The 17,105-nt window shown below is 33.7% G+C and overlaps 1 protein-coding gene across 1 annotated transcript in view; it reads left to right on the top strand.

Annotated features, from left to right (window-relative positions):
* Positions 1-17,105, top strand: part of OXCT1 (3-oxoacid CoA-transferase 1) — a 175,950-nt gene that overhangs the window by 106,547 nt on the left and 52,298 nt on the right. Inside the window, exon 13 of the mRNA XM_074200456.1 lies at positions 326-401. Within this exon, the coding sequence (XP_074056557.1) occupies positions 326-401 (76 nt within the window). The remainder of the gene's footprint in view (positions 1-325; positions 402-17,105) is intronic.

The raw sequence follows: 17,105 nt of genomic DNA on the forward strand, positions 1-17,105 counted from the left end.
CCTTTCTAAGATGTTCATCTTTTATTTATAAAATGAAGAGATAGGATTAGATGATATCTAAGCCTTTTCCAATTCCCAAATTCTTATCTTCTTGGTAGAATAGCTCTAGAGCAGCAAAAAATAGAAAGTTTCTCTACTAGGATTCAATTTTATATGTGTGTACTTTAGAATTTGATTTTATATATATATGTATGTGTGTGTGTGTGTGTGTGTGTGTGTATATATGTATAATTCTATACATGATAAGCCAATAAAATGATATGAAGATCTTGAAACTTGTTTTAGTGGTAAGTATTATTAATTGTATGTATTTCCCTTGTATTAGGGGCCACGTCAACTTAACCATGTTAGGAGCGATGCAGGTTTCAAAGTTTGGTGATCTGGCCAATTGGATGATTCCAGTAAGTAGCAACTTAAAAAAAACAACAACTTCTCAACCATACTTACATCAGAATAGAAAAATACTACAGTTTTATGAGTTTGTATTTGGTCTTATGGAAAGATTTGCTGGACTTTGAATTGAAGGATCAAAAGATTTAATGTCATATCATGGATCTGCTACTTAATAGAATACTTTGTGACTCTGCATGTCACTTAAACCTCCCTAGGCCTCAGATTCTTCAACTGTAAAATGAGGGAGCTCAGTGGATTCCTTTTAGCATCTATTCCAACTTACCAATGTTGAGAATAGCTGCATTCACAATTCTTCATTGTACAATACTACTGTTACTATGTACAATGTTTTCCCCTCTCCTTTCCCTGAGATGGTAATTTATACATGTGCAATCATGTAAAAAATTTCTATATTAGTCATTTTATTCAAGAAGACAGAGAAAGAGAGTGAGTGAGTGAGGCGGGAAGGGAGGAATCTTTTATTCACCCTTTTCAGATTATATCCATTTTTTATCTGGAGGCAGATAGCATGCTTGATCATGAGTCCTTTGGGATTGACTTGGATCGTTTTATTTCTAAGTAATTTTATACCTGTCATTCATACTTCATCATATAATATTGTTTTTATTGTATACTGAGGTTTCTTTATTTTGCTCACTTATTTGCATCAGTTCTTGTAAGTTTTTCTAGGTTTTTCTGAAATCATCCTGCTTATTCTTAATGGCATAATAATATTCCAAATTATATAATATACATACACCACATCTTATTTAGCCATTCTCCAAATTGAAGGGCATCCTTTTTATTTCCACTTCTTGGCCATCACAAAAAAGAGCTGCTATAAATATTTTTGTACAAAAAAGGCCTCCCTCCCCCTTTTTATGTCTTTAGGATATAGATCTAGCTGTGGTATTGCTGAATCAAAGGATATGCAGGGTTTTATAGTCCTTTGAGCTATATAGATAGCTTTAGTTTCTTTGTCTGAAAATTGCTTATTCAAATCCTGTGGCTATCAATTGGAGAATGCTTGTATTTTTATAAATTTGACTCAGTTCTCTTTATATTTGAGGAATGAGACCTTGTTGCATTTTTTTCTTAGTTTTCTACTTTCCTTTTAATTTTCATTACATTGGTTTTATTTGTATTTTAAAATACTTTCTAAATTTTCTTTGGCCCTAAGTTCTTCCCTTACTTATAGATCCGACAAACTATTTCATGCTCTCCTAATTTGATGATATTGTCTCCCTTTATGTATAAATTATGTACCAATTTTGACATTATCTTGGTATACGGTTTAAGATGTTGTTCTGTACCTAGTTTCTGCCATACTGTTTTCTCATATTCACAATAGTTTTTTTTAATCAAATAATGAATTTTTGTTTCAAAAGCTTGGATCTTTGGATTTATCATATACTAGATTACTATGGTCATTTACTCTAATTGTAATGGGTAACTAATCTATTCCACGGATTTACCATTCTTTATTTTATCCAGTACCAGATTGTTTTGATAATTATCACTCTTTAATACAATTTGAGATTTGGTATGGCTAGACCATTTCCTTCATACTTTTTTTCATTGATTCCTTGATATCCTTGACCTTTGTTCTTCCAAATGAATTTTGGGTTTTTTTCTAACTCTATGAAAGAAATTTTGGTTGCTTGATTGATATAGCACTAAATGAATAGATTAATTTAGGTGGATTTCTCATTTTTATTTTTTTTTGACTAGGCTTATCCATGAACAAGTAATATTTTTCCAATTGCTTTGATCTAACTTTATTTTGTAATTGTATTCATATAGCTACTGGGTTTGTTTTGACATACAGACTCTCAAGTATTTTATATTGTGTATAGTTGTTCTCTATCTCTTCATGCTAGACTTTGTTGTTAGTATATAAAAATGCTCATAATTTTATGGGTTTATTTTTTTGTCCTACAATTTTACTAAGTTGTTAATTGTTCTAAGTTTTTTTAGTTGGTTCTTTAGCATTCTCTAAGTATACCATCATATTATCTACAAAGAATTATAGCTTTGTTTTTTCATTGTCTATTCTAATTCCTTCAATTTCTTTTCCCTCCCTTTTCTCTATAGCTAACGTTTCTAGTATAGTATTGAATAATAGCAGTAATAATGGGCATCCATGCTTTACCCCTGACCTCATTAGGAATGTTTCTAACTTATTACAGATAATGGTTTCTGATGGATTTAGGTAAATATTACTTATCATTTTAAAGAAAACTCCCTTTATTTCTATGCTCTCAAGTATTTTTAATAGAAATGGGTATTATATTTTGTCAAAGATTCTTTTTTCTACATCTATTGAGAGAAATATGATTTCTGTTAGTTTTCTTATTGAAATGGTAAATTATGTTGATAGTTTTCTGAATATTAAACTAGCCCTGCATTTTTGGTATAAACCTTCCAAGTAAGTGTATGTTCCTTCCTGTAATATTGCTGCAATATCATTGCTTAGAATTTTTGCATCAGCATTGATTAGGGAGATTGGTCTTTTCTTTCTTTTTTTTTGGTTCTTCGACATCAGCACTATATTTGTATCATATATGAAATTTGGTAGGACTCCTTTGCCTTTTTTCTCCCAAAATGATTTTTATAACATTGGGATTAACTGGACTTTAAATGTTTGGTAGAATTCACTTGTGAATTTAAATGATCATAGGGATTTTCCTTTGGAAGTTCATTGCTATGTTCGATTTATTTTTTTTAAGATTGGGCTATTTAAGTATTCTGTAAGGCAAATCCTCTTGAATGCTTTGGAAGTAGGGATTAGGGATATCAGCTGTATTAGGAGTTATGTTACATATCTCATATATATATGTATAATATACATATATATATATATATGTAGTCCTCCATTACAAATGAAGATATTACTATTGCTAATATTTGAAGTTCTTATTTTGTGTACACCAAACCCATTTTGGTTGCTTGCTTGTGCTTCTTTCTCTGCCTTGAGTCTACATAGAATTGAAACTGACTTTTTAATGATTTAATAATATGTTGGCAACCTTCTTATAGTTTATTCTTTCATTAATTTTTTGAGCAAGAGATACAGGTTAATAATGCCTCTTCAAAGAAAGTACCTTTTAAATTCTTAATTAAAATAATTTTAACTGAATGATTCCATATTAGAATCCATATTTTAAAATATTTAAATGAAACTAAATTAGATGTTATGGATTGCATTAATATAAATGCTTACTCTTTTCCTTTTATTCCTTGCATCTCCAATGCCTAGAATGGTGTTTGGCATATAGTAGACATGTGATTAGTGCTTACATTGATTTGACATTGATTAGCATTTGATAGGCAGAGATGAAGAACGAATTTCACTAAAGACATGGGGAATGGGGAATGCATGGAGGCAGATGGTAGAGTTTGGGGAAACAGAAAAATTAATGTATTTAGCTGGTCTAACTATCTTAGAATATGGGAAGAGAGCCCCTGAAACTTGTGAGACCAGCTTCCTTGGGAAGATTATTTTGTTAGTTATATGAGTGGTTGAAAGAGAAGTCTGGCAGTAGGGAAAGCAAGTAGAAGTTTACCATAATAATCCAAGTCAGGGGTGATGAGAGTCTTAACAAGAGAGAAGGGACATTAATATTAACAGAACTTGCCAAATGATTGGTTGATAGAGGGGGGAAAATCAAAGATGACTTAGATTTTGAAGTCTGAGCTACCAGAATGCTGGTAGTTTTAAAAAGTATAGGAAAGTTAAGAAGGGCAAATTCAGGCGGAGATCAATTCAGTTTGTAAGTTTTGAATTTAGTACAGGTGAACTTGAAGTTTCTGTTGGGTTTGCAATAAGAGACATAAAACAAGCCGTTGATGATATGGTTCTAGAGCTCAGATAAGAGATTAGGCCTGAAATATTGATTTGTGAGTCATTTGAAATGATTCCATATTAGAATCCAGGAATAAATGAGAAAACCAAAAAGTCAGAAATGTAGAAAGAGAGAAAATAAGGGGGGGCAGGAACAGAGTTGGGAGATATCCACACTTAGAAAATGGAGAAGATAAACTAATGAAAGGAAGTGAGGAGCATCGGTTAAATAGACCTAGGAAAAAGCAATATCACAAAAACCAATGGAAAACACAGTGTAGTAGAGGAGTGATCAATAGCTTTCTAAGCTGAGAGGTCAAGGATGATGAAATCTGAGACGGGAAAAAAACCTGAATTTGACAGTTGAAAGAGAAGTCCTACTTTTCCATTGACAGGTGGGTTAGAGGGCAGCATGCAATCAGAAAAAAAAATCTCATTAGGATAAATTTATTCATTATTGTGTCTGATTTTTAAATATTGATTGATGACCTTTCTGAGTTGTGAATTTGGGGGTGGGGTGGGGTTGGGTTTCTAGAATTATTGTAAATCACTGATTCTAGTTTCTCAGTATATGTAGACTTACTTTTTCCATAATATATTTTAATTGATATTTTATTTTTCCGAATACATGTTCTGAAAATTTTTTCAACATTCATCCATATGCATATGTATATTTTTAAGTTATAAAATTTACTTCCACTCTGCCTTCACACCCCTCTCCCTTCAATGGCAAATAATCAGGTTAACATTGTACATACAATTTTTTTTTATAAACTTACTTACAGATTAGTCATTTTTCATTATGAGGAATTAGGATTAAGGGAAAGAGATAAATAAGAGGTAATTTTTTTCCAGAGTGATTAAAATGCTTTTTATTAAGATATCTTAATAAATGACACACCTCTCCCAAGGTGGGAGGGGGCTGGCCCATAAGAGATAATTTTTATAAAGTGTTCATCAGATTCTAAAGGGTTTTTTTTGTTTGTTTTTTGTTTTGTTTTGTTTTTCTTCCCCTGGATAGGGATAGCATTGTTCAGAGCTGGTCTAATAATGTCCTAGCTCTCTCAACCTCTGAAAGGAGCTGCTTCCATTAAGGCTGATCATCTCACAATGTTGTGGTTAAAGTGTACAGTGTTCTCTTGGTTCTGCCTCCTTCGTTCAGCATCAGATCCTGTAACTCATTCCATGCTTTTCTAGAATCTGACCATTTATGGTTTCTTATAAACCAATAATATTCCACAGTATTCTTCATGTACCATAACTTGTTTAGTCATTCCTCAATTTATAGGTATCTTCTAAAAGATACTGCTTCTCACTGAATAGCACCTGGGTTGACTCTGAGATTACCCTAAGTTCTAGTTCTGATATTTCCATTAATCAACTATCTGACCTTAGCATTATAAGGAATATGAGTTTCTTCTAAATTTATAAAATGAATTTTCTGGGTGCTTTTATTAATATTTGTATTGAAAATTCTACCAACTAAGAAAAACTATGATGATGATGTGAAAAAAAAGAATAATAATAAGAACTTTTTTATAATCATAATGGCCCATATTGGCTACTTATAGCAGTGTTCGGCACAAAATGTGTAACCTAAAATAACATCTATTCTAGAAATTAATCTAAAGTGAAATGAAGCAGCATATTCAGAATACTTTCCAAAATCTTAAAACACTATAAATGTTAACTGTTCAATTAAATTGAGTTTAAAAATAAAGTCTTTGACTTTGCTTATTATGAAAAATCTTAAAAATGTCTTTCTTAGTAGACAGTTTTACTAAATCATCTACTTGGTCAGGTTTATGTTGAATTATAAAACTCAGGAACATTTTTTTTTATTACAGGATCTAGCAGTCAAGCTTAGAGTTCATCCTTATTACAGTGTTTTTCACTTGCTTTTATGTTTCATTGAATTTAATAACTTTCTGTGTTGTGCTGTTCTTTAATTTGTCTATTTGGTGGCATGCTCTGAGTTATCTTCATTACCTTAAACCTTCAAGGCAAGTAGAGTGGGATTTGGGGTCTATTTATCTTGGCCATCAGTAGCTTTTTAGTATTCTGGTATTGACACAAATGTACCCCTTGGCTTTTTGTTATTTTATTGTTTGTTTGAATGATTTTGCATATGCAGTGGGAAAACTAAATTAAACAGATCTTTTCTTGTTCCATACTTACTATGATGATGGTGGAGCTGGGACAAGCCTTAGGGTACACACATAACACTAGTCTCATAGTCTCAATCAAATAGTCTTTCTGTTGCTAGTCCCTTGAATTTACATTCAGAATTGTTCCAAAATACATGACTAGTCCCTTATTCTCATTACCTATTTTTGGTCAACAGCTGCTGTGGGTGATTGCATGTGAAAGGGAAGCAGATGTGCGTGATCAGCCATAGCAGCTGTTTACTGAGAACATGCTATGTTGTAGCACCATTGGAAATGCTGAGTTTATAAACCAGTATTGGGAGCACAGCATCGCACTATCAGCTTGGTCTCCAACACAGAAACAGCTGAAATGAAGTATTCATAAATTCTTCTAGTATCCTATTATTCTTTCAGTTTTCTCTTCTTTCTGTGTGAATTTGAAAGTGATAGGAGATGGGGGCGGGGGGGGAATCTTGGTGGCAGCTAGAATACCAGCCCTGGAATCAAGAGGACCTGAGTTCCAAGCAGTCCTCAGACACTTAATAATTACCTTGCTGTGTGATCTTGGGCAAGTCACTTAACCCCATTGCCTTGCAAAAGAAAGGAAAGAAGGAAGGAAGGAAGAACACACATTATATACATGGAGTCTCCCAATACCTTTGGGGCACAATTGTGGGGTGCTCAATTTCTGTAGATGTAGGGAAAGGAGGAATTACTTGTAGAGAACCTACCTAGTTGTTTGAACAAATATAAATTCAGAGGAATAATGTGATGATATTTTCAGCAGAGTATAAGTATACCTATTACATACAGGGTATTAATATATACATATATATATATATATATATAGAGAGAGAGAGAGAGAGAGAGAGAGAGAGAGAGAGCGCGAGAGCGAGCTTAACAAGACAGCCAGAGGCTTTGGGGACATGTGTTCTGCTGGGCACCATGTTAAAGCACTTTATAATTATTATCTATTTTGAGCCTCATAACAACTCTAGGAAGTAGGTGTGGCATGACAAAACTGAGGCAAAAAGAAGTAAAGTGATTGTCCAAGGTTTCATAGGTAAGTTAAGACCAGATTTGAGCTCGGGTCTTCCTGACTCCAAGCACAGCACTCTTATCTGTTATACTACCTAGTTGCCTTCTGCCTTCTGCCATGAATAACAACCTGTGGAAGTTCAGTAAATATATATTTCAAATTGACCATATATTTGGACTGGGCCTTTGATTTCATTGGTGTAGGAACCTCCTCAACAGTATACTACCTCTATCATGGAGGATTGGCATCTGCTTTATGACTTAGAACTTTAAGATGGTTGCCTAGGTCCCTCAGATATCATATAATCAGCATGTTTCAAAGGCAGAATTTTAATTGAGTCTTCTTGACATCTACTGCTCAGTCCTTTAAGTGATGCTGCCTTGCTCTCGAAATATTAATTGAATTTAATTCCTTTGAATAGAGATTGATGTTTCTGTCTTTTTATCTACTTCAATGGCATCAAACTCAAATAGAAATGGGCTCCATTAATCCATACATCTAGATTCCTGCAGGCTGCATATTGACTATGTTTTACTGTATTTTTATATTTTTGTATATTTCTCAATTATATTTTAATCTGGTTGGAGCCAAACTTGAGTGTTGTGGAACATAGAAATCCTATGGGCTGTGTATATTTGTCAAATCTAATCTATTCTGCTTAAAGTTTATGGGCAGGAGGAAGGGGAAAGGGGTTAATTAGAGTTATTACATGCATTTAATTCATGTATTAGATGCATGGAATACATATTTGTACCTTGGTGTTTTTTTAAAAAATTACTTCAAAATGGATGCAGGAGTAGCATCTCTTTTGCTTCTTTTTTGTGTGATGTTCCTTTTAAATACTAGAGATGCCATAGTGCAATAACAAATAAATTTCTATGCCCTATTGTTAGCTTTGCCATGTAAAGAAAAAGTGAGGGATGTGACTGGAACATTGAGGGGACCTTGTGTGGCTAATTTATGTGTTAAGTGACATGAGAATTTTGGGCAGGCCTGGAGGGGCTTACATTTTGGATTGTTTGAAAAAAATATTTGTGTTGATGAAGTCATAGATCTATTATAATTTTGATTTAATTCCATCTTTCTCATGTTTCAGTGGATCTGGAATTTCATTCATGTGGCTTTACCCTCCATTAGTACAGGCCAAAATCCATCCATGTTCTTTTCATCCTGTAAAATTTTTGTCCATGTTCTCTCTTTGACTCTGAACAGATAATCTCCCCCACCTTATGTGTTTATAATTTTAAAAGGGTATCATTCAGGGTGAATATTCCTTTCATGGTAAGTTGTAGCTAAAGATTCACATGCCTATTTGAGCGGTGGACTTTTCCCCATCTGAAGAGTGCATTAGCTGTTGGCTCTGCTGTGGAACTTGTCATTTCACACTCTAGCTCTTTGTCTCTCAGCAAAGAGCCTATTTCTGGTCACTTATTGCTAGAGTTGTTTGCCCAAGTGCTTTTCTTTCTCAGCTCACCTGGGTGAGAACAAGTCAGGGATAAGTATAGATTGGCTCAACCCAGGTTATTCCAAATAGAGAAAACTGGACTGATTCGTGGAGCTTAGTTTCTTTGTTACAGTTAGGGGTCAGGGTACAATTGTCATCTCCAAAGTTCCTCAGAGCAGAGCCAAACTGCCTATTCCCTAGAATTGATTTGAATAATGGTTATAGATTTTTTTTACCTTCCTGATTTAAGCAATTAGGGTGTAGTTGGGAACATAAGCTATTATTGTACTGTACTTGGATGCTATATTTGGTTATCCAAAAATATCACTTGACTGTCAGAAAAACATTATGTTGAAAACTAATGCTTAATTTTATAATTCACTCTCAGGAAATATATGATTTTATTTTATAAGGGAAGTTATTCATTTTGGGAAGATCCAGTTTTTCATTATAAATAATGATTACAGTTTAAAGGCCAGAGTTAAATTCTAAGCCTATTAATTCTTTTTACATGTTCATTATACTTTTAATCCAGGAAGCAAAAATGATCTCCAGTTAAAAGCAGCAAAGCAAATAAGGATCCTCACAACAAGTCTGTGAAGTTGGTACAACTGCAATTATGTAATTAAATTAAAATTCTTATAATATATCATAGAAATTGTGAAGGTACATGCTTACATGGGTGATGTTAGGTACCTGTGGTGTTCATGAAAGGTGCCAAGTAAGACAATTTCTGTGCCATGAAAAAGATGGGACAAAATATCCCTCTAAATCTCCGTTATCTACCTTGAACTCTACCTTTGAGTTTAAAGGATCTCCATTCTCATTCATTCCTAATTAACCAAAGAGCTCATATTGTTAAGACATGCTGTAACCTGAGTGAATCAAAGGTATATTATTTTACTTATTACTTATTTATAAACTCTCAATGAGACCATTCTTTTAAAGAGCACAGGCTTTCTTACTGGGATTAGAAAACTATGAAATAAGGGTGAAAATGGTGTGGAAAGGAGGACAGAGTGTTAGAAGTAGTATCCATAGGGAGCAGATAGGATTATCTGACATCATTGTTACCTTGACTCAATTCTGCATTGGTGTTAAAGGGAAGGAGAAGAGGGCAAGAACCTATAGATAGGGCAGATATTTTCCTTTCCTTGGATAGAGCTCTTAGGGACCTCTATATTGTGGAATCTTGATTTTCATATCTGCCTCTTCTATGTTCCTTCCTTTTGATGGGCCAGTGAACACCTGCTTTGTTATGAAAACCAACATGCTCACTAATCCTGTTGCCAGATTCAGGCCAGAAACTGAAGGTTGAAATTTATTGATGCTAAACCTCTGAACAATTCTGCCTGGTTATCTTTCATGAAAGTGAAGTAAAAACATAGGAGCACATATTCCAAATAGAAGCCAGAACATGTATCATATATGTATATGTTTATGTATATATACCTACGTTGCATGCATGCATATACAATACATACATACAAGCACAAATTTGTGTGTATATGTCAATATGTTCTGGCACTTCTGTGTGTGTGTGTGTCTGTATGTGTATACATACACATTGCATAAATAGAAATATTTGTATATATAGATATAGTTATAGCTATAGGTACAGTGGTACAAACTCATGTTTCTGAGTTCAATTATAGCCTCAAATACTTAATAGCTGGGTGGCCCTGAGCAAATCACTTAACCCTGTTTGTCTCAGTCTCTCATCTGTAAAATAAACTGGAGAAGAAAATGGCAAATCAATCCAGTATGTTTACTGGGAAAATCCCAAATGGGGGGGGGAGTTGGACTCAACTGAAAAATAACAACAAACATAGATATAAATATCTATCAGAGAGGGCTGGTTTGGAGGTGAGTTCCTATATTTTTCCTCAAACAAAGAGGGAGAGATTTTAATATTTATTATAAATATAATCCCTCTGCCTAATGATGTTTTCCTATAGATGAAACAGCCTCTCACCATTAAACAGCTTACTTAGGGAGAGGGGAATCATTAACAGTGATGGATGAGCCCTCTGGGAAACTCATTAATGGTAATATCATAAATACTGGGACTCTGATATGATTTAACATCAAATAAACCATTCAGAATGATGATGAAGATGCCCTGCAGCTAAGAGGAAAATGAATCTTAAGAAAAACATTTGATAAAACTATTGACTTTGGTGCTTTTGTTAGACCAAAGCTTTATTTCTTACTTTCACATTTTGTATAAAGGCAGGCATGTATTAATTTGTTACTAATAATTATTAATTACATATATTTTGGAATGATAATTATTAATAATCATAGCTGGTATATAGCATTTTTAAGTTTGCAAATTATTTTCCATATATAATATTGATGAGTTTTTCAGCAACCCAGTGAGGTCAGACAGGTAATATTTTCTTTTATAGATGAAGAAATAGATTAAGTGATTTGCCTGTAGTCATTCAGAGTAGATATCTTAGGCAAAATTTGAACCCAGATCTTCCTGACTTAAAGTCTAGGACTCTTAGTGACTTTACTCCCTAGTACACTTTACTCCTTCTTTAATACCCAAATAATAGCTTATGTTTTCCTGGGAACAAAATTTCTAAGAATATTGTTATTAATATTTTAGAAGCTAGGAAATAATCATTTCTTTTCCTGTGTTGTTAGATTGAAGAACAAATGTGAATGCGTTTGAAAATGGTATCTTCCTTAAAAAAAAAAAAACCTTCTCTAAATTTGCACAGGCTCTCCCCCACATCGGGATTACCTTCCTCTCCAACTTGCTTCTCTTATAATTCCTATTCAAAGTAATGCCCCAGTACTTCTTGATCAACAAGGCCTTTTATTATCTCCTTACTTGTTAGTGTTCTTTACCACTTTAAAATTGCTTTGACTACTACATACCATATATATTTTTCACATATATACCATATTTACTTCAAGTTTATATATCCTCTGGATTATACTTAGTTTTACTGAATAAATCATTCTTGATTTTAAACTCAATACCTTTGCTTTCTGGAATATGATATTCTAAGCTTTTTACTCCTTCATAGTGGTAGCTTCTAAATTGTGTATGATCCTGACTGTGTTTCCTTGTTATTTGAATTGTTTCTTTCTCAATGCTTATAATAATTTTCTTTGATCTGGGAGCACTTAATTTTGGCTGTAATATTCCAGGAAATTTTCATTTTGGAGTTCTTTCACAAGATGCCAAATTAATTCTATTTCTACTTTGTCTTCTGGTTTCATGAAATCCGGACAGTTTTCTTTTATGACTTTTTTTAGATATATCAAAGCTTTGTTTTGTTTTGTTTTGGTTGGTTTTAGTAATAGTTTTTAGGTAGTCCAAAGATTCTTTAATTAAATCTCTTTTTTTTATTTTCCAGGGTCAGTTCTGTTTACTATGAGATACCTCGATTCTCTTCCATTTTTTTGATGTTTTGACTAGTTTAATGTTCCTGATGTATCATAAAGACATTAACTTCTATTTGGCCCATTCTAAATTTTCATGGAGTTATTATCTTGAATGATGATTTTTTGTTACAAGTTATTAATTTTTTATATGCCTATTTCATAATTCTCATTTTTTTCTTTTTTTGTCTCTACCGTTCTTAATTGATTTTGCTCTTTTTTTTTAAATTTTGCTTTAACTCTTTCAGAAATTCTGATTGGATTTGTGTTCAAACTGCATTTTTTATGGTTTAGCTTGTAGATATTTTGGAGACATTGCCTTCTTCTGGATTTGTGTTTTGAGCATCCCTCTTACTATTAAAACTTTGTATATGATCTTAACTTTATGTCTCATTTAACCTTTTCTTGATTAATCAGGATTATCACTTACCATTAATTATTGTGCCATTTTGTAACACAGTGATGTCTTCAAAGACCTTTAAGGTGTGCTGATTTGTCTGTCGCTACACTAAACAGCCCCAGACATTTGAGATTTTTTTAAATTTGTGTTTGCTTTTTACTTTTTTTATCTTCTCCCTTGTTATCACAGTCAAATTATTTATTGTTGTGTTTAAGGCATTGCTGAAAATGGCTCCTTTGTCCTCTCCTTTTTTTAATTATATTTTTAATCTTCTATGGACTAGGAAACCTGGTAACCAAGTTTGTTGCCATTGTGTCTAAAAATAAGAGTAAATAGATTTTCTTTCCTGGGGATTGAGTTACCCTTCATCAGAAACTGAGATTGATTCCACTTATTACTATGCAATTTACTTAACTTTTTATTTTTTTGCGTTTCCTTTTTGTAAAAGCAGACCAATAATTATTTTCAATAGGTAGTTGACAAAATTCCCCCCCTCCTTAAATTCCTTTGATCTAAATAAGGCAGAACAAGGGTTGGAAAATCACCCCCATGATGAAAGCACCGGTAAGGACTTGTATTTATAACCAAGGATTAATCTACTGCATCTAGTTGGCGTAGTGCTTAGAGCATCAGCCTTGGAGTCAGGAGGACCTTAGTTCAAATATGGACTCAGACACTTGATTGTCATGGCATCACCTTCCTGATGTTATGGTCATTTTCTAGAATGAAGGACAAATATCATCACCATAATCATCATCATTATCATTCTACAAAGATGTCTTTTCTTTTTTATTTATGGAATAAGCCAATCATTTCCATAATGTAGTATAATAAAAAAAGATGATTACACATGAAATGCAAATCTATAATGTATAACTTGCTATTTCTTTTAAATATGCAATAAAGTTAACATTAAAATTTCTTTTTTCTCCCCCCCACACTAGAGATTGTCACCATTAGACATAAATTTATGTATACATATTAAGTATATATAAAATTATTCTATACATCTGTTTATGAGTTCTTTCTTTAAATGCAAATAGCATCTTTTTATATCCTTTATAGTTAATTTAAATACTTAAAATAGACAAAATAACTTATTTGCTCAAAATCATTCTTAAAAACAATATTGTGTTAGTGAATGTAGTGTTCTTTTGGTTCTGTTCATCTCGCTTTTCCAATAGTTCATGCATGTCTTAACATAATTTTCTAAAATATTTGAACTACTTGTTTCTTTTTTAGAAATATTTTCCAATTATATACAGCAAGTTTCTATTAATCTTTTTTTGCAAGGTTTTGAATTTTGTAATTTTACCCCCCTTCCTTCTCCCACTCCCGCAACAGAAGGCTATGATAGTCTTTCATTGTTTCTATGAAATGCAAAGATCAATATTGAGTATGTTGAGAAAAAAACACATCCTTAATTAAGCTAGAAAAAATTATTAGTGATAACAAAATTATGTAATACATAAGACAACTTTTTAAAAAAAATTTGAAGATGAGGGGTGGCTAGGTGGTGTGGTGGATAGAGCACTGGCCCTGAAGTCAGGAGGACCTGAGTTCAATTTCGGCCTCTGATACTTAATAATTACCTAGCTGTGTGGCCTTGGGCAAGCCCCTTAACCCAATTTGCCTTGAAAAAACCTAAAAAAAAATTGAAGATGATAATCTTTGGTCTTCATTCAAATTCCATAGTTCCTTCCCCGGATACTGATGGTATTCTTCATCACAGATCCCCCCAAATTATCTCTGATTATTGCACAGATAAAATGAGCAAATCCATTAAGGTTAATCACCACCCTGTGTTGTTGTTTGGGTGCACAATGTTCTTCTGGGTCTGTTTACTTCACTGAGCATCAATTCATACAAGTCTTTACAGGTTTCTCTGAAATCCCATCCCTCCTGATTTGTAATAGAACAATAGTGTTCCATAACATACACATAACACAATTTGTTTAGCCATTCCCCAATTGATGGACATCCCCTCAATTTCCAGTTTTTTGCCACTACAAACAGGAGCTCCTCAATTCTTATAACAACAGTAGTATTCCATCACAATCATTTACCACAACTTGGTCAGCCATTCCTTAGTTGAAGGGTATCCCTGCAAGTTCTAGTTCTTTGCTACCACATGGAGACCTGCCATAAAAGTTTAGAACACAGAGACTCTTCTCTTTTTCCCTTAATCATCTATGGAAGTAGACCCAGTAGTGGTATTTCTGAAGTCAAAGGGTATAGTTAATTTAATAGCTCTTTGGGCATAATTCCAGATTGTGCTCAAAAATGATTGATCAGTTCACAAATCCACCAACAGTGAATTAGTGTTCCAATTTTTTGCATAACCTTTCCAACATCTTTTGTTTTCTCCTCCTAAAAATCATTTTAGCCAATCTGATAGGTATAAAATAATGTCTCTTTTAAAATGATAAGTCTTGGGGTAGCTAGGTGGTGCAGTGGATAGAGTACTGGCCCTGGAGTCAGGAGTACCTGAGTTTAAGTCCAGCCTCAGACACTTAATAATTACCTAGCTGTGTGGCCTTGGGCAAGCCACTTAAATCTATTACCTTGCAAAAACTTAAAATAAATAAAATAAAATGATAAGTCTTTTCAATCAGATAGGCTCATGAATTTGGAGGTGAAAAAAATTATCTTGTCCAACCTTCTGAATTTGCAAAAGAGGAAGCTATGGCTCAGAGTGGTGACTTTCCTAAGGACTCAGTTTTCTTCTGTGTAAAATGAAGGATTAAGTAACCTTTAAGCTTTTGCACCCCTTAACCTAGGGAGGGGTAGGGGTGTGTGTGTGTGTGTCCATGTGTCCAAAAACACACGGAAAGCTATTATGACACCAGGTTGGGCTCATTGGATTAATAGTGACTTCAGTGGTGAAGTGTCTTTATTTGAAAATCAAAGGAACACAACTCCCCAGAACCTCCTTTTCTTGGATGTTGTTTCCTCACTGCTAGAGCTCAGTGGGTCGTGTTGGTACATCCTGATCTGCTTGTCCTTGGTCGATTCTGCAGAGGACTCTGGGCCAATCAGTGCTTAAAAACAGACCACTGATGATATCTAAAAAACAGAACCACCCAGCTGGCATAAGTCTGCTTGTAATGGCTAAATCACATATTGTGAGTCTTTTAAACAAGCTTATGGAGAATTACCAGCTTCTCACTGATAATAATCTAAGGGCTAATCTCTGTTTGTTTTCCTTTTGATATGACACCATAGGAGCAAGCCGAATACCATTTTGATTTGAAAAAGACAAAACAAAAGAAAACCTACACTTAATATTGAGCTGACAAATATAAAATGGTTTTTCTTTAGTATGATGTGTTTCTTTGCTTATATATAAAGATAATGTGTTACCTTGCAAATGATGGAAATTATAAATTGGCACTCTTTTGGAATTTGAAATGAATACTCATAGCTGATTACTCAGGGATGATTACTTTAATTTGAGGGGACAAACCAAATATACTCATAGCCTGTATGATGAAACCTTGCCAATCCAGAACCCTTGGGGAAAGAAAAGCATTCTTAGATCATTGAAATTTCTAGCTAACTGAGGTTTTAACCCTTTCAGCACCAAAGTATAGGTGGATGTTTTGTTTAAGGAATTATTTTGGATGTTATTCCTAGGAGAGTATGTCATCTCATAAATGAGTACATTCCTTCTAACACTGCAGATCAGAAACTATCCCTGTCTGCCTCCCCTGCATGTTTCTTAGCTGTATCCCCCCCCCTCATAAATCAGCCACAGGATCTAGGGGAGGTCCTTGAACTCTCTTACCTGGATTGCTTGAGAAAGACTAATCATCTTTTTAATCTTTAAAAACAGCTAATAGCTATGATGAAAAGTATATGCCATATGCTATTTTTAAGCTCTTTGCAAATATTATCTCATTTGATCCTCACAACAAACCTGGGAGGTAGGTGCTATTATGATCTCCCTTTTATAGAGGAGGAAGCTGAAGTAAACAGACTTTCTCAACTTCTCACAGCTAGGAAGTACCTGAAGCCAGTTTTGAATTCAGGTTTTCTCGACTGCAGGTCCAGCCCTATATAATTTATGACATGCAGCTGCCTTTCAAAAATATAATGTGTGGCTCCCTGGCTTTACTTCCATTGTAATCTTCTCAGCTCTGGAATAATCTAGGGGATAATAACCTCATCTATCTCACAGAATTGTTAGGTGGATCAAATGATAAAACATCTTTAAAGCATTTTTGAAAACCTTAAAACACAGTATAAGAGTTATGCTATACTTTTTTTCCCTTGGTGGTGCCCTAGGGAATGAATTTTACCTTCTTCCCTTTCCATAACCTGCTGCTTCTTCGACCAGTGTTTCTTGTTTCCCTACCTCACTGAGAAAAAAAAAAGATCAAATTTCATCATTTTTCTCCTATCCACTTGTCCTTGAAGTAAGCACATTGTCCTCT

This window comes from Macrotis lagotis, chromosome X, assembly GCF_037893015.1.
Source record: "Macrotis lagotis isolate mMagLag1 chromosome X, bilby.v1.9.chrom.fasta, whole genome shotgun sequence".
Lineage (NCBI taxonomy): Eukaryota > Metazoa > Chordata > Mammalia > Peramelemorphia > Peramelidae > Macrotis > Macrotis lagotis.